At 43.2% G+C, this 19,571-nt stretch overlaps 1 protein-coding gene across 1 annotated transcript in view; it reads left to right on the top strand.

Annotated features, from left to right (window-relative positions):
- Positions 1-19,571, top strand: part of LOC144768184 (peroxidasin homolog) — a 235,201-nt gene that overhangs the window by 114,368 nt on the left and 101,262 nt on the right. Inside the window, exons 6-7 of the mRNA XM_078651647.1 lie at positions 5,018-5,089; positions 13,029-13,198. Of these exons, the coding sequence (XP_078507773.1) occupies positions 5,018-5,089; positions 13,029-13,198 (242 nt within the window). The remainder of the gene's footprint in view (positions 1-5,017; positions 5,090-13,028; positions 13,199-19,571) is intronic.

Raw genomic sequence — 19,571 nt, 5'->3', positions numbered from 1 at the left:
TTGTTTTAAGACATTTAGCCACTTGATTTTGCCTGAAGTGTTTAGTTTTAACATTTCATCCAACACCATAGAATAGTTAGCTAATTTGGGAGTTCTCCTCAAACGTACCCAATATAGAAGGGGACGTAGCTGAACAATGTCCCGAATGGACCTCCTACCCAAGTCTGCAAATAATGGTTTTAATGGGGTAGAGGTTGGAAGTGAAACCAAGTCTCTCATGAACTTGTTCTCAGTTAGGACATGATTATTGATGTTCTCGATGCCCCATATTTCTGAGCCGTAGACCGCTGAGGCTATTGCCTTTCCCTCATAAACTGACAAGGCAGGGGCAATTGGCCTGCTCACTGAGAGACGCTGTTTTTTTAAAATAGTGCCGGAAACTCTTTTAAGATTTAAAATCATTTTACTTATATGGGGTTCCCATTTCATATTATTATTGATTCTAACACCAAGGTAATCAAACTCTTCCACCACCTCAAGGGGAGATCCATTCAAAGTCAGGTATATATTCCTGTGGTTTCTCTTGGCTGTCATAACCATTAGTTTAGTTTTTGTAGTGTTTATTGTAAGTCCCCGTTCCTGACAAAAAACACTGAACTGGTCAAGGAGAGTTTGGAGACCTTTGGGGGTTTTTGATAACAGAAGGGTGTCGTCGGCAAAGAGGAGCGATGGTGATTTCTCCCCGGCTATAATGGGGGCATCTGCCGGTATCTCTTGCAGATGTTTCACCACCCCATTTATAAAGAGGGAGAACAGAGTAGGGGCCATCACGCACCCCTGCCGTACCCCTCTGTTGACAGGAATACTCTTTGTGAGTTGTCCCTGCTTCCCCCACCGAATCCTAGCATAGGTACCCTCGTGTAATTTAATGATGAATTGTAGCAAATAAGATGGGAAACCCATATCCAATAAAACGTCCCATAATTTGGCACAGGGTATTACATCAAATGCAGTTTTTAAGTCTATAAAGGCCAGGTAAAGACTCCCTCTGGCTATTGACACTGTTTTCCAAAAAACTGCACAGAATCTAAAAACTTGATCGATTGCTCCTACATTACTTCTGAATCCTGCCTGGAAGTGGGATAAGATGTTATCTTCCATAAGCCAGCACTCAATCCGGTTTATAATGACCCTACCAACTACTTTTTGGATGGCATCAATTAAACTAATTGGTCTGTAGTTGGCAGGGTCCTCTCTCTCGCCCTTTTTAAAAATAGTGACAACTTCGGCGCCTTTCCACGAGTCAGGTACTTGATGGCCAGACTGAATAAGATTCATAATGTTTACAATAAAATCGGCCCAAACCGTGGGGTTATGCAACAGTAGATCCCCCGGAATTCCATCCGGGCCAGGTGCCTTGCCCGGTATTATTTTACGGATGGCTTCCTGGACTTCGCGGGGCGTGAACAACACATCTATAGTGTCACCAATTGGTTGGACTAAACAGCCAGTATCTAATGCTGGAAGGGTTGTCACAGCTTCCGGGCTGCCTTCGCCATATAATTTAGAAAAATGAGAGTGCCATTGGCACTCAGTTATATGGTTTGGGATGGGCTCAGCACCACGTCTGTCAAGAATATTTATCAATTTACAGAATACAGTGGCGTTTTTCCCATGAGCCGCTTCCTTTAATGCCTGCCAATGTTCCTCTTCCCAATCTTTTTTGGCTTTCGCAATGCTAATGCGATAATCTTGTCTTGCCATTCTAGCAGCTAGTATTTCCTTATTTTTTATGGCCAAGGAGAGTGGGAGAGGTGTGGCGCCGCGGCCAGGGCGACTGACGCTGGAATCTGGGGATCAGGGTTCGATCCCCGGCTCCGGCGGCAGGTTAGCCCAGCACCATGCGACTCTGGGCAATAGCTTGCTTAATCTTCCCGACGGCCCCCAGCGCCTAGAGACCCTAACGGGTGATTGTGCGCTATACAAATGTGGATTATTAAGGAGATGGCTTTTCTTTTTTCCCTACAAGAGACAGTATACCAAGGGTTACCCTTCCTTTGGGTGTGTTTAATCAGTTGGCATCCCTTAGTTTTTTTGAGAAAAAACATACTGATCTCCCCTATTAAGTTCTTGTACTTAGCTGCTGGCGTGGGCCCCTTTATTACACACATTCAAAAATAGAAAATAACATTTTCAATACAATAGACATACCAATGCCACTTACAACACACCCATTTAGTAACTCCAAGATCTATACACATCCACTCATTCATCAACAGACATATACTGTCACTCATACATGTACTCACTCATCTTATGTACTCATACACTGATACATCTTGATCATCCTGTTACACACTGACACTCATCCATAGAGTTACTCACACATAACTCATATGTACTAGTTTAAAACATATGTACTTACTCACAAATACACTATTAAAACAGTCATTCATTCACTAACACACCCATATATACACTCATCAACCCATACAGAAAAGAAAAAAAAATACCTATATAGCTACTCACCACACACACTCATCCACCCATACAGTCCTGCACATATGCTGCCTTCAACACATACAAGCAGTAAGTCACTGATTCATGCATCTATGCACTACGTAAGACCTCCCAACGAAGCATACAGACACTCAAACACTCAGACACTCCTACTGATAATCAAACAAACAATAACCTATATAGACACTCATGTATCACTCATATAGCAAATGTAAATGTAAATGTAAATGTAAATGTACAGGAATTTATATAGCGCAAATCACCAAGCGGTTTCTAAGCGCTTGCTTAGGGAACCCGTCCTGGTATTCCCCTGTGAGATAACCCCGGCAGGGTGTCCGCAAGGTGAAAGCCAGGCATCCCGCCGCGAGGGGCCGTTGTGGAGATTAAGCAAGCTATTGCCCAGAGTCGCAGAGTGTGAACCCGTGAATCGAGTAGGCACCGGAGCGAGAATTGTCGAGTCCATGGACATTTTAGGACTCAAGACCCCGCCGAGCCGGGAATTGAACCCTGGTCCCAGGCTGACCTCTGCTTCCAGGTCTGCCTCCTCTAACCAGTGAGCCACACTTCTCAACTCACCAACACATGCAGCCACTTATACAGAAAGTGAGAGACTGATACAGAAATGTATATTTTTAAACATTACTCACTAACCCATGTATTCATTAAGATACACTTAATCAGTCAGTTATACAATCTATTTTTCACCAAAAAAGCAGCCATTTATACACTTATATACCCATTTCTTCTTCCATCAACCTTCAGATATACATATATAAAACATATTTAATTTTCAGAAAAACACCCATTCACTGGATGATTTCATCAGTGATGTCATGAGTGATGTCATTTGCGATGTCATCAGTGATTTCATGAGTGATGTCACTGACCATGTCATGAGTGATGTAATATGTGACGTCATCAGCAGTGCATTGTGGGCGCGCGAGTTATAGTTAGCTGAACTAACTATAACGGGGGAATTTCAATGGTTTTATATGAGTGAAATGTCCAGCTAACTATAACATGTGTCAAACCTACGGTTTTTTCAGTGAATATATATATAGATATAGATATAGATATAGATATAGATATAGATATATATATACACACACACATATATATGTCCTACAGTTGTGGAAACTGTTGTACAGTGAAGTAGAATGTTGTACAATAGAGTGCATGGGCACAGAGTCAATTAGACAGTGGATACATTAAGGATAATTATACGTTAGAAATACCTTACATATTCTTCCTATATAAACCCACCTTAAAATACACAAACATAAAACAGGGGATGGTTGAGTGGTGAGTTATAGTTAGTGTTCTCTGGTTAGTGAATTGAAAAGAGTGTGTAGTAACAAGGTCCGCTGTTTATAATAATTTGAAGGTGGTGTATACATTTTAAATGAAAGTTATAACTATGACTTTAGAATTTGTAAATCTTGTATAGTTTAAATTTGGTTTGCATAGAAAAAATAAGTTTTCCTAACTATTATTAAGTTTTAACTGTGTTTTTATTAATGAAATTATCTAGATGGATGGATGGATGGATGGATGGATAGATAGATAGATAGATAGATAGATAGATAGATAGATAGATAGATAGATAGATAGATAGATAGATAGAGAGAGAGAGAGAGAGATAGATAGATAGATAGATAGATAGATAGATAGATAGATAGATAGATAGAGAGAGAGAGAGAGAGAGATAGATAGATAGATAGATAGATAGATAGATAGATAGATAGATAGATAGATAGATAGATAGAGAGAGAGAGATAGATAGATAGATAGATAGATAGATAGAGAGAGAGAGAGAGAGAGAGAGAGATAGAGAGATAGAGAGATAGAGAGATAGATAGATAGATAGATAGATAGATAGATAGATAGATAGATAGAAAGATAGATAGATAGATACATAGATAGATACATAGATAGATTACATCCTCTGCCGCCTCCTCTTCCCTCACAGCTCCTCCTAAAGGTGTACTGACCAGTACTAGGAATGTTGCTCAACAAGGGAGAAACTGCTTGAGCATCCATCATCTGATCACTAATTTGCCTGGGGTAGTGGAAGTGACATCACTCAAACGTTGACTTCATATGACATCACAAGGGTGACTCCGTTATTCCCCTTCTAGCCTGTTGACAGTCTCCTATTTGCTGCTGAGTGGCTGGGTGAAGGGCATGGTGTGGAAACCGCAGAAAGTAAACAGGGCCCACTTTCTGTTCTGTGTTGCAGTGCCAAGGCAACCAATGGCATGCTGTGAAACAAGGGGGACTCTGAGGGGCCTGTGATTGAGTTTGATCCAAAGAAAAAGCTTTAAAGATTTCACGGGTTTTCTAAGTGTGGTCTGACATGGCTTTACAAGCAGGCCGTGCCTTATGTATGATCAGAACTTTCCCCTGGCAGAACGCCGGTGCCAGCCTTCCTGCTTTTATGAGATGGAACCCGTATGTTTTCTGCATGGCAGGCACGGGGTGGCACCGCAGATCTCTAATGCTGGGAACATGTCAACAGCGCAGTTAACAACTCCCTCTCGTTTCTTCCCTCTGACAGGTTTCTGCACAACAACCGCATCGCCAGGATACAGCCGGGCACGTTCTCCCAGCTGCACGCCCTCAAGCTTCTGTGAGTAGTCACGCGCGCGCTCCCGTGGCAGGATTCCATTTCCACCATCTTGCTGTCTGGGCTTTCCTTGCATTTAAATAGCCACATGGGTTTTAAACAAATACAATATTTGGCGACCGTGGGGAACCTTTCTTTCTCTAATCACACACCGACCCCACACCTCCCCCCACTCACCCCCACCCCGCCAACCGATGCTAACCAGGCTATATAAGTATGTCTTAGGGGCACATGCATCATTGTAAATTGCATTCACAAATGGTGCGAATCGCAAAATTCGGCCGTTTGCGAATGCAATTTCAACTTTTGGGATGCATCATCATTTTTGTACTTTTCGCAATTTAAGAATTTGCAAAATTGCGATTTATTAAATTGCGAATGCATTTAAGGAATCTCAAATTGAGATTCCTTAAATGCAATGCATCAAACTTCAAAAATTAGCGATTTCGCTAATAAGGGGAGCAAATTACCATGAAGTTGACCTTCATGGTAATTTGCGAAAACTTTGAAAAATGCACTAAAGTGCATTTTTCAAAGTTCCGTTTTACACACACACATGCCCTTGGGGCATGTGTGTGTGCAAGATGTACTTATAGGCAGATTTCAGGGGTGCAACAGGGTGTCCTTTGGACACCCCTGCAGCCTTGAAATTGCATTCTCAATTTGCGATTCTCTAATGGAGAATCGTAAATTGAGAATGTCTCCCTATTCATTCCTATTGGCCTCTAGGCCCATAGGAATGAATGGGGAGGTATTCCTTAATTGTGATTCTCAATTAGAGAATCGCAATTAAGGAATTTTAAGAAATCGCAATTTTTTTAGCATTTTCTTGATGCATTGCAGTTTGCAATTCCTTAATTGCGATTCCTTATTTTTCGCAATTAAGGCATCGCAAAAAGCAATATTGATGCATGTGCCCCTTAGTACCCCCCCCCCCACCCTGGCTCCACCATGTAGTATACACCAATACGACCCCTGTGGTAACTATCAATTCATTCATCCTGGTGTGACTGCATCTGATATCTGTGTCCAGTCAGACCAAATGTGGTACAGACCAAATGTGATATACAGCTATAATTCCGCACAGTGATACATATATCCTTAATATAACCCCTTGTGATATCTGCCATTCAAACAACCACATGAAATATGAAGCCACAATGCAACCCCATGTGACGTCCGTCACTGAGTTGTCCTAATGTGGGCTTTGCTCCTAATTGGACAGCATGTGTTATCTGTTCCTAGTCAGACGTCTGTGAGATTATCCATACTCAGACAACTGCTCCTCATCCTATGCATTTAATTAATATTTTATTATATAGTTTCCCTCTTGTTGGCTTCAGATTCCTTTGTATGGGGTAGAGAGGTTTGGAAGTGCAATGTGGTTGGTGGTGGCAAATAAGAAATAGGTGAGTATTCATGGGTTTCAGAAACTTCAGTTCATTTGCCTCAAGGCACACGAGTAAAGGGAGGGAGCTACAGAGAGTAGTGCCATGTAATATGTGGATAATCCGCCTTATGTTAGCCCTCACCAATCGGACGACTAGTCAGTTATGGGTATCAGGCGGATGTTGGACCGGTTGAGCAGCAGCACCGCAGAGAACAATCTGCATGTTCAACTAAGTAGAACTTTGTGTAAACGGATAATGGTTTGACAGTCCGCCCATTGCTTCATCGGAGGTCATTATTGGTTTTTGAAGTCCTTTTGTAATGCTGCAACATGTCATTTTCTTCTCACTTCTCAGGGCTTGGTGGGCCTTGGGTGCAGCCATTGTGCGTGTGGTAGAGAAGGAGGTGTTGGAATATCCAACCATAGATATTTGAGGAGTGGTTTTCACTGCTTATATATTGTAGTGGTCAGCTCCCTCTTCCAGGAGGGACGGCTTATTATTGTCTCAGTACATTTCGTAAGCTACTAGAAGAGGCACACCATCAACCCTATCTGCAGGTACCAAACTGGGTAGTTCCTGGATCATGTCTCATAGCTCTCCAAACCAGTAGGTGAATGGAAGTACCCCATATCTCTTAGGATCAGATCAGTTTGAGTGACCAAGTACATACTACTGGTCTTTTGTTTCATCGGGGGTGAAGTGGTTATCTCCCATTTGCAGGTATTCTGAACCTTTTATTCCAAAAACCTCCAGATAGGGCTCAAGGGCCTAAATTTGATTTTTAGCGCCAATGGGTGCCATTGCAGTTAATTCGGTCCTTAGCTGATGTGATCTGATTTCTGTATGGTCGTTAGGACAGGAACGATTTAGCCTAGGTGTTTCATGACATAGATGTGCCTGGCAGCGTGGTGTTGACCTCTGCTATCTGTCCTTAATCAGAGCATAGCTGTTACTAGTTTTTAAGTGAATCCCATTTGGTATCTGTGTCCAATAGGCCTTCTTGGCTATTTGAGTCCTTAATCAACCCCTTGACAAAATTTGTCACAGACTCTCCGCGAGATAATTTGGATATTCCTGAGTATTTAAGGAAAGTCTGATTTTATTAACGAAACAGATGTGATTATTATGCATTGTTTTCTAGCTGACCCATAATTCTCTTCATCCGAACAGGAATAGGCAACATAGAGAAAGGCTCCCATAATGCATAAACAGAGGTGAATAAACCAGCAAAGTCTCTTTTTTTATGCCAACTCATAGTCCATGAATAATGCATAAAATATAGAAACAACAGAAAGAATCCTAATAGAAATAGGACAACGCTGTCTCTCACATAATCCATCATATCTCCTCAAGCCTTCCTCTAGGAGACAGGAAATGTCAGTAGTGAAGAATTGTCCAACAATATTTCAGGACTTTGCTAGTGGAGCCGAGACTAGAACCACTGACAATAGGTAGGATAATGTTCACCTCTGTCTCTTTAATACAATCTGAACTTTCCTTCACTACTTCACATAGGAAAATCCAACTGTTATTACAACACCAAAGGCTTTATTGTGTGTCAAAGCCTCTCCACCATCAACAGAGAAACATGCTCTGTAGGCTAACAATAAAACCTCCGAAAGGAACACTCTCTGGAACAGTCAGCAGACCTGAGAATGTCCTCTAGCCTGGCTCCTGCCCAAAAAGCATTAGATGTTATTGCACCCTTCGCTGAATGGGCTCCAAAAGTAGATGCATCTACCAGAGCAAGAGCCATAATCCACTTTAAACATCTACCACGTGTGACAGAAGGAACCGCGGCAAATGGTTTAAAGAAATAATCAAATAATTCTGTTAAGGATGTTCTCAGTTCTTTAGTATCATGCACATACTGTTTAATGCAACATAACACACACACAGCTTAAGATTGGAAGGAAATTAAGGGGATTCCACAGAGGTAGATGCACTTTTAGTATGTCCTGAGGTATAAAATACACCTCAATCAGAGAAAATGCATTGACGTGACATCCAAAGATCTAACATCAAACAGTCTATTAAACAAGATCTAGCATAACATCACCAACTTGTGAATCAGCGGTATGGCTGACAGATCCTGCCTCACTAACATGTCCTTCTGCAGATCCAGAAAGATCTTATTGTCCAGATATATCACCATTTTGAAACCCTTCCACCGTAGGTTTGCTGCCAAAGTTTTCAGTAGTTTAAAAAAAAAACATGGCATGGAAGAGAACCTGAAGAGGAGGGAAGCAAACATGTAGCTCCGATCCTGAAAAATAAACTGAACGAACTTCCTGCGGGGCGCATGTTTCATCTTTCAGATCTAACTGAACCATCCAATCTCTTTGGAGTAATATGTCCCTGAAATTAATTATAGACCACATCTTGAAGTAACAGCAGAAAATGATTGAGACCCATCAAGTTTATAAAAGGAACAAACTTAGGGCCCTATGTATCAAGGGGGTTGCATTGCTTTGGCACCATGCAATGTGGTACATGCGCGACACAACCCCAAAATCTGATTTATCAAGGCACATGAGACCACTTTGCGTGGCCCTGCATTGCTTGATAAATGAGGATTAACACAATTTAGCGCAAATCACTGCATTGCATTACTCTGCCCCGGGTAGGTGTTCCACGGGCATTGGTTGGGTGTTCTCACCCAACTCCCATGGATTTTGACTCATTCCTAGATTAACCATCACTGGTAGACCTGGGAATGCGTCAAAATCCACGAGTTCCCAGGTGAGGTGCAACAAGGAGAAATGTCTTAATTTCTCCTCGTTACTTCCTCTTAGTGTGTGTGCTGCAGAATGTGCTGCATTCTGCAGCACACATAGACTGAGCAAAATGCCTCAGTGGATTGCTTTTGTGCAGGAAGGTGCGCCGTCCTACACAAAAATATTTCTGCAATGCAACGCTGGCACCCTTGCACTATAATGCAAGTGTGATTGTGTTTTAGCTAGGCAGCCCATTGGGCGCAAGCGCTGCGAAAAGGACAGGAATGAGTCATATTGTGAAAAATACGGTGCATTCCTGTCCTTTCCCTAACATGCAGTGCAGCAAGGTGACTTTTAAATAGATATGCCCCTTAGTGTTCTTTTTCTTAACTAATAATATATTGTTCCGAAACATCCCTAAGGCACACGCACTCGTAATCTAAAAGCAAGCAACCCAGGCCTGTCACACAAGCCTCAGAATGTATTTCTAAAGAGGCAAAGCAACCATGAAAGGCAGGCACATGTGTATTAAACTTTTCTTAGATTATAGCAGTAAAAAAAGAAGGATTGCTGGTTTGTTGGCCTCTTTTTATGCATTAGTAGGGCCTTTCACCATGTTGCTTATTCCAAGAGCCTTGGCTCTTGTAGGCAGGGCTGGACTGACAACCAAAACCGGCCCTGGCAAAGTGCTCGGCCGGCCCCCTAGGGGTGCGACCGAGCTCTTTGGCGGGGCCGGTTTTCGGCTGATTTTGTTACAGGGCCGTTTTCGGCCCTGTAACAAAAACGGCCCCCAGGACCCAAAAAAGGCCCCCACCCTTGCGGCGCACCGGGGTATTGCCCGGTGCCCGCAACGGCCAGTCCGGGCCTGCTTGTAGGTTTTCTTTCAACGTAACAACTAAACGGGAATGAACAGCTGGAAAATAATGCATAATGGAGCCTCCGGTCTTGTAATAAGATTACAGCACCCACTGATGGGTCCATGGGGTGGATATCTGTTCATGATTGTGCCTCGCGGTGATGTTATCAGTCATGATTGTGCCCCATGTTAGTGTCACTTTTCACTGATTCGGCACAAGACGACGCAAGCTTTCACTGAATGAGTCAGGTTGGGGTGTTAGTGACTATTCCCCTTGTGCTGATATCTTTCACTAATTGTGGCCCAGGATGAGACTCTCTGTCCCCAGCTGAGCTCCTCCGTTATGCTATTAGTTTGTGACTTGGCCAAGAATGATGTATTGTTCACTGATTGTGTCCCACTAGGTGACATCTGCCCCTAATGGTGCGTTAGGATGATATCCCATGGTGATGATATCCTTCACTGAGTGTGCAAAGGTTCACGCCACCTGTCACTGACTCAGCCTCACGATGACGCTACGAGTCTGCAGCATGCGGCAAAGTGGTGGCCTCTGTCCATGATTGAGTCACATGGTGAGGTGCCATTTTCCTCTGGCTTTGTCCCATGGATGTGATATAAGACTCTGAATATGCCCCTTGTGATGGCATTGTTCACTAATTGTGCCCCAAGGTGATGTCATTTGCCCCTTAATGTCTCACACGGGCATGAAAACTGCCACTAAATATGATTCAGGGGTTGTTATCTTTCATAAACAATGCTACATGATCATGTTACCAGTCCCACCAAAGGGTACGGGGGAATGGGTCCGAGGCCTCAGCGAACCAGTAGTAATAGAGCTAATCTGTTGAAGTTCACTCGTTCATGACCATGGAAAACCCCTTCCCCATTATTGTTGAAGTACTTGTAGATGTATCGGAACGAGTAAGAGAAATCAAGTGTTCTTTGGTGTCAATTCCAATTTATTTTGTCTTGTTATGTAGGCCAGTGAGAACATTTATAGCCAACACGTGTTTCGCCCCTTTACATTGGCCATCAGGTCTGGGACTTCCTCAGGGCATAATGAGTCATTGGCTGGGTAAGGAATTTAAATAGTCCTATCCCAATAAGCCGTGTTGCAGCAGTATTTTTTTCTGCGGATCGAGGATTCCAAAGTCTGTGGCGGTCTGTTACCAGTCCCTGACTGGGTTCATTGGTGATACTATGGGGCTTATTTACAAGCCCCTTGCGCCACCGGTGTGTCACTTTTAATATGGGAAAAAGTGGTGCAACTGTGACGCAAGTGGCTTGTAAATAAGCCCCTATGAGTTTGCAAGTTGCCACAAGAGCAAGATGGCGGGGCGTCTAGGACTTCCTGGGATTGTACTCATATCTCCCCATTCGTCTCAACAAATTGTATTACATTTAGTACATGTTCCAGGTTTCAGAGAGATACTACTGAACACACAGAGCAGGCAAGCTGTTATCATTTTCATTGTGGAATTCGTTAGCAATCCCTAGCAGGGAGCAATTTGGTTCATATACATGATGATGTGTGTAAAAGGTGCATTTAATGTCCTATAAAGCCACATTGTGTGTGTTTCTGTGCCCCTCAGTTAATACAAAATGGTAGTCCTACTTCTAAGTTTGTGAAAGGCCCCACTTTTTTGTTTTTTAAAGTTTGTTCACCCTACGCAAGGGGATGAAACTTGGCTGTTATTGTCTCCCATAGTGATACGGTCAGGCTATCACAGTGAGCACAGTGAATGATATCTGCCCAAGACTGGGCTCCATGTACAATGTTTTAGATGAGTGTCTTAGTCCTTTCACTATCCGTACGTGTGAGTGCGCTTCTTAGAACAAACACCACTTCAACAATGCTCTCTCACCCTCCATCCTCATACCTGTTATCCTATTGACTCAAAATGAAGGCAAAGCCAGGCATTTTAACAGGGTGATAACATCAAGGTAAATGTGGAAAGAACACTTTTCTGAAGGATGGTATAGGTTTGAAAATCAGGTGACTCCATTAAGTTATAAGGAGGCATTTTCTTTGTTAGTCAGCTGAATAATATTAAAAAGTGGGTGATACTCTCCAAATGACGGTGAGCTGACAGGTATGCATCCTCTACGCATAAGGAGGTTCTCAGCTGGAGCATTCACCCTTCTAATCACCCTTAGGGCCTGATTATGACTACGCCATAGCCATGGTGGTGGTGCAGGCACTGCCGCACCAGCAGTCCGACCACCCTATTAGGAGTTAAGCGGTCGGACCGCCATGGCAACGCTGCTACCGCCAGGGACCTGCAGTCCCAGGTGGTCTTGCAGTAGTGTGAGGCCCCCAATATGCTGGCAGTGCCGCTGCGCCATTGCCAAGCAAATTATGAGTTTCCTCACTGCCACAGCTTTCATGGTGGTGAGCCTGCCATGAAAACTGTGGTGGCGAGGAAACTAAGGGGGCCCTAGGAGGCCCACTGGTGCCACACGACCATGGGGATGTATGCAGGGGGGCACATGGTCTGTCCCCCTGTCTGCATGCACACCCGGTTCCTGCACAGCATGGATTTAGCAGTCGTTGCCGTACAGGAACGTGCTATAGCGCTCCAATTGTAGTGCCTTTCTAACCTCGTGGCTGCTGGCTACGGCCAACGGCCGTTGCGTGCACTACCTGTGGAGTTCTGCGCACGTCTGTTGGCCGTCGCCGCCCTGCCCGCGCAATAGAACATTCCACACTAGCACGGAACGTTCGGCGCAGTTAAGGTGCTAAGGTTCACCACCTCAGACCACCAACCCACATGCCCGTCGGACCAGGAGAAAACTTCTAATCTGGCGGGCGGTGTATGTATGGCTTTCGTGGTGTGGCAGCGGGGCGCTGGTGTGGCAGCCTGCTGCCACGCCGCCAAATTAGTAATCAGGCACTTACTGTTTAAGAGGGAATTGACTTGACTACTGGGTGCACCACAGCCGCCTTCTCAGTAATCCACCATCATGTTTTTGGCCAGGCGCCTAGACTCCAACACCTTGGTCTGTGACTGTGACATGATGTGGCTTGCCGAGCTGCTCCGGAGGTTTGCAGAACAGGGGAACACCCAGACAGCTGCCACTTGCGAGTATCCCAGAAGGCTGCAGGGCAGGTCGATAACCACCATAACAGCCCAGGAATTCAACTGCGGTAAGACACTCTCTAGAGTGTATTGTTTACATTTCTTTTCATTTCGTTTCACTCATCACACAATTTATACAGTGTTCTATTTCTTCCAAGAAATGCTCACAGTCAAAGGTCATGTGAGTTAGGTGTTACATTACTTTGTTTCTGTAAAGGGCACTGGAGACAATGGTATGGATTTCCAGTGCTGCCGGCTGCTGATAGGGTGTGTTTTGGCTTGCTTGCTGGTTTTCTAGAAGACATGTGTCTGCTGGATCTTTGTCCCAGACTCTGTGTTTCCCAGACCCACTGTATGTGCACCCCCATCCTACTGTCCCTGCCTGCTTTGTTCAGTGACCATGTGTCTGTTTTCAGTATCAGTCTCACTGTCCCAGTGTCTATGTCTCCCTTTCCCAGTTTTGCCAAGCTCCCAGTCCGCAGAAAGGTAAGTCCTATTAATATAGTGCTTGCTGTTAGCAAATTTACTGATCCATTTATAACTAATAAACAGAAAGTTTTTTATATTTCATATCTCTATATTTTAAACTGTTGTTTTAATTCAAACAGTGTTTAGATCACCTCAGTAAGTGGTTTACTCTCTGCTTGAAAACATTTCTTCTTAACCTCTTCGATGCGTCGGACGGCCCGAACCGCCCGACGTCACGGTGGGCGTGTGCGTTGGACGGCCGGGGCCGTTCAATCTGCGCACGCTCAAATTCCGCCCCACCGCAGCAGAATTTGCACTGTGCCAAAGCGGCTAACAGCGTGTTGCATTCCTTTTTTAAAATTCAAATTTTTCGATGGAGAGTTTTATATAGCACTAACTCGAACCAAAGGTATCAGAGCGCTTTACATGAGCACCAGTTGTGTTACAGACTAGGACATTTGTTTTGTTAGGCACAGAGAGAATAAGTGATTTGCCCAGAACCACACCTTGTTGAGCCTTGACTCAAACCTGGTTCCCCAGCTTCCAGCTCTAGCCATTAGGCCGCATCCGCTCCCCAAATGATCATCTTGTTATATTTAGAACCCCGAAGCATTTCGAACATGGTCCTTGATCAGGGTGGTATGTTGTGTCCTGAGCTTACGTGCAACTAATGGGACGTGGAAGGATGGGTTTCAGACTGATGTTACGTGGAAGGCAGGTGGGTTCAGATAGTTTTTGATGGTGAATCCAAGTCTTTGTGACACTGGAAGGGGTGTTCAGGTTTTGTCACATGCCCTTCAGACTTGCTTCGGGTTCTGCGTTGATCCAGAGGGTGATGCAGCAATTGTTAGGGAATGTAACAAACATAATCATATACTTTCAAGATGACCTTTTAATTTATGGAAACGATTGGCAAGAACATGATCATGCTCTGAAGTTGGTTTTGGATATTCTAAAAAGAAGTGCTTTGGCCATTAATGCCAGATAATGCCACATAGCTACTAATAGGGTTGAATATTTGGGTCATCATATTGACTGTAATGGGGTGACCAAAGAGAGCTTAGCAAGGGCAAATCATGAGGCACCTAGTCCCAAAAATAAAGAGCAGCTGCCCTCATTCTTGGGAATGGCTGAATATTACACCAAATTCATTGCTTAATGTTTCGGAAAAGACGTGCTATGTAAAGTTTGTTGAAAAACAAGGTTGTGTACGTGGTGTGTGCGTTGTGAAAGCGAGTTTGAAAAATTGAAGGGTGAGATTTCCTTAGCTCCATGTCTTAAGCCATTTGATATCAAATGTCTCATTATCATAAGAACAGATGCAAGAAATTGCAGCTTGAAGAGGTGAAATAATTATTCTGTAATTGAGAAACAAGCACTGGTGTGTTAAGGGGAATCACACACTTTAGACAGTATGTGTGGGGAAACAAGTTTGTTTTGCGATCAGACTATAAACCATTGGATGATGTATTAACAACAAAAGGTGCATGTAAAGTCACTCTGTACATAGCACGTTGGTTGTTTAGGTTGCAAGAATATGCTTTCCATATGGAATATGTGCCATGAATCAAGAATATAACTGTTGATTGCTTGTCATGCTTTCCTGTGACCGACAACCATCCCATAGATGATGAGGATAAGTGGTTGATCGCCATTGTGGTTGAGAGCCCAGGATTTGCCATTACATAAGAAGACTAGGGGGCATATTATCAAGGGGGTTTATCTCCGCTTTTTTGGCTTTAAAAGCCAAGAAAGCGGAGATAAAATTATCTCCCTATTACCTAGCTGTTGCTAACACCAGTTAGCGACAGCTAGTTGGAGATAGCGACCATCTTGGGCCCCACTTTGCATGTCAGTGATATTGATCACTAATGACATGCAAAGTGGGCGTGCCAAGATGTTAGCGACTGGAAACAGTCGCTAACATCGCTATCTCCTATTACCAACTACTGGAGATATTCGTGCTAAGCGCGAATATCTCCAAAAGCTAACACCTGCCCTGAGCAATTCTTGGCCATGTTATCCAATGGGAGGTGGATAACATGGCTAAGAGCATTAGCTCGGTAATGCATGAATATCGCGGACTTTTCAGCGATATTCATGCATTGCGGCCGTTTTTTATCGCATTTGCGATAAACCTTGGTAATACCAAGGTTTATCTGCGATAAAAATCGCCGCAGCTCAGCGGTAAAGTTTTGTCTCTAACCAAGCAATAGCGATAATTATTGCTTGGTAATATGCCCCTAGGTGAGAGAAACTAGAGCTGATGATAATATGTGGAAAGCAGGTCAGTATGTGAAAGAAGGGTGGCCCCATAAAAGATGTCTGGAGGAAGGGGTCAAACCTTATGTGTCTATTAAAGACACATGGTTTTGACAAGGGGATACACTCAGAAGGGGAAATGTGCTGGTGGTACCAGTGACGTTGAGAATTCGCATTCTGGAATTCGCTCATGAAAGTTATATGGAGATGAGTTCCATGAAGAGAAGAGTGAGTCAAGATTTTTGGTGCCCTAAGTTGGAAAGCAACGTGGAAAGTTTGGTCAGATGTTCCATACTTTGTGCTTCGAGTGACAAATCGCAAAATGTTTTATTCTCCTTAAGTCATTGACAAAGCGGATGAACCCTGGAGGAAAATTGCACAGGATGTGATAGGTCCCTTTGCTACTTTAAGTTTTGGTATCATGTATGCTCTTGTGGCTGTGGATTTGTTCTCACGATGGCTAGACGTCATGTTTGTGAAACATGAAGAGACTAGGAATGTTACTAACCAATTGGAAGAGATTTTTCTAAGGGAAGGTGTCCCTACTCAAATAGTAATGGATAATGGGGTATAGTGGGTGTCTAAGGACATGGAAAAGTTTTTTAACAAACTTGGCGTACACCATACTAACACTTCGGTAGATTATCCTCAAAATAATGCTGTGGTGGAAAGGTGGAATATAGTTCCAAAGGAAAGATTACAGTTGATGCTCAGAGAATTAGGTGTTTGGCATGCAGTGGTAAAAAGACTATTAAGGGCTAATTAGAAAAATCTCAATAATAACGCAGGAGGACCTTTGTATAAATTAATGAGAGGCAGGGGACTCTTTTCGGAGTTGAGGCCGGGCTAGAATTTGAAGTCTACATTTAGAATGAGTCAGAAAAAGATGCCAGAAATTGTACATCAATTTCGCAAAGGTGATTGGGTGAAAGTCAAAGTGGGATTTTTTTTAAAGAAAAGGGATGTCATCATTTTCCAGTCCTTTGCAAGAGAAGAGAGTAGGGTGTTTTGTGGTCAACGTTTCACATAGTAATGTGCAGAACATCGAGAAGGTTGCAAGATTACCTGATTGTCTCTTAACTTCAGGTTGCAGGGATGGGCAGACTGAGGGTGAAAAATGGGTACAAGACAATGTCCTGGATGAATGAGGGACTATGACCTCACATGAATGAAAGATTTTGATTTCTTTTGAGAATGTGGGACCCAGTTATTCACATAAAGTCTCATTACACGCTGGGTGAGTGCAAAAAAATCAATGCTTTGCAACCACTGAAACGCTGTGCTTCGTCCATAACTTAGCAACCAATAGATGCCAACGTATCTCAACGTGTGTGTGCCCTTGGCCCAGTTTCCATGTCTCCTTGTTCTGGTGTTTTCCATTTCCCTGTCTCATAAGTGTCTCTCCATGAGTTAATGGTGTGGGCTGAACTGGGATAAAATAGGGGCTAAAACAGATAGAAATGAGAGAGTACCATGAACTAGGCCATTGGAAACAGAAAGCAATGAACCCCACATTCCTTCTGCTCAGTTCTCAAATTCACCCATTGTAAATGCGGTATTACAAGGGACACATCTTGTGACCTCTTACTTCCTTGTCAGGTGACAGAGATCTCCCTCTAGTAAAGTACTGGGAAGAGTAAAACATATTACTAAGCATGGAAACAAATAGTACAAATATTTGAGGTTAAATATTAATTTAACTAAATGTTACATATTTATTTGTTATGTAGAATGAGATATGAAATAAAACAAATCTACAGCACTAATAATTGAAATAATTTATAAGGTAATTATTTTAATATGTTAAATTAAAATACTTTTTCTGAAGATTAAATTGAAAAAAAACACCTTATGTAAAAAACAATTTTATTAAGAAATACCAAATATTAAAAGTAATTTGTAGAATTAATTAAAAGTAATTTAAATATTTAACTAGAAAATAATGTTACAATAAATATTACAATATTTCAAAGTTTTTAAAGATTAAACATATTCATATTTTAACTAAGTTACATATTTTATATTTAATTTAACAACATTTTCAATGGGGTTTATTTTCAATCCCTGTATGTATGTATGTATGTATGTATGTATAGGCATTTATATAGCGCACTACTTACCCGTAGGGTCTCAAGGCGCTTCGACCGCTGCGAAACCCTTCCTGGCTTCCCTGAGAGATGGTCCCTTAATGGGTATCTCCAGGGTGAGACCAGGCATCCCCGGCGGTCTGGTGGGGCCGTTAGTGAAGATGAGGCAAGCTAATGCCCAGAGTTGCCGAGTGTGATCGCTGATCAGAGTGGGCACCGAGGCGAGAGAGAATTATCGAGTCCGCTGACCCTGGTCCAGAAACCTGCCGCGCCGGGAATCGAACCCTGGTCCCGGGCCGTCCTCTGCTCTCGGGTCTGCCGCCTCTAACCAGTGAGCCACACTACTTCACTATCTCCTATATTTCCATGGTAGGGTGTTGCAGTACCAGTGTTAGTCGTTTGTGCTGCTGGACTTACTGGAGTAAATCCAGCAGCTGGAGTACATTTATTGTTTTGGGTCAGTTATGGCTGGAACAACTTTAGAAGTGCAGTTAGTAAATTGCAATGCGCTTACACATTTGTGGGTGGGTGCCTGCCTCTCCTTAACCCCTCCCGAACTCTCCTTAAACTCATCCTTAGTTCCTCCCTAAACTTCTCCCATTTAGTAGTAAACATACGTATCCCCTCTCCTGCCACTTCCCTTGGTCCCTCCCACATTTACTACTAATGGGCCAATTCCGATGTCGTTAAGAAACAGTTCTGAACAAATCAGTCTCTGACTCTTTTCTGAACAAATAGGGTCCTGCAAGTCTGGACGACTGATTACGATGCCACCCAACATCGTTCGGTCGGATGCGCATAGACTTCAATGGGAGTCTGTGTTCCGAAAGAGAACACAGGCTCCCATTGAAAAAAGGGGGGGTTGGGGAAAACATTCACCCTGTGGCGGGCAACACATGGTGCCTACCACATTGTGCATGGTTGGGAAGAGTGGTCCCTTGGGTACCCCCACGGGCCCCATTTGTATGCCTCCGGGTGAAGGGGGACCCGCAATAGGCCCCCAAAGACAGATTCCGACAGCGGTTTCGTGTCGGCAGACAGAATCAGGACAACTGTACGAATCGGTCATCGAAATTTCTCGCTTGGAAACCATGTCCATAGAGCTCTACGAATCGGCTCTGAAAGACTCAGGCTGTCCGAATGCCTTTCAGAACCGATTCTGACAGCTTGAACGGTTTCCGGGCATCGTAATCAGTCGTTGGGAAATGTGTACAATTCGTACGGAAACAAAGGTTCTGAATCGCATTCTGCAAAGCCGAATCCCATTTGGAGCCTTTCATAATGACATCGGAATCGGCCCCTAAGTAGTAAACTTGTGAGGCTCTCAAAAGAAAAGGTAGGAGAGGTGGAGATTTACACTCCTAGGTTTGTGAATTGCACTTTGTAGTAAGTAAGCATTACTACTTTAGTACTACTTTACATACTACAAAATGCCATTTGTGAATTGGGCCCAGAATGTTTAATTAGCATGATTCCATTTTATTAATAGAAACATCATAAATTGATAAAAAACAACACCCTTGCATGAAATGCAACATTTTATTTTACCTTTATTCTGTCATGAAGTCATTATCACTAGTCACTTCAGGTATTATGTTTTTTCATTTCAATTCACTTAGAGTTT

The sequence above is a fragment of the Lissotriton helveticus genome, chromosome 7, assembly GCF_964261635.1.
Source record: "Lissotriton helveticus chromosome 7, aLisHel1.1, whole genome shotgun sequence".
Classification (NCBI taxonomy): Eukaryota; Metazoa; Chordata; class Amphibia; order Caudata; family Salamandridae; genus Lissotriton; species Lissotriton helveticus.
This window is presented reverse-complemented; position numbering and strand designations above follow the sequence as displayed.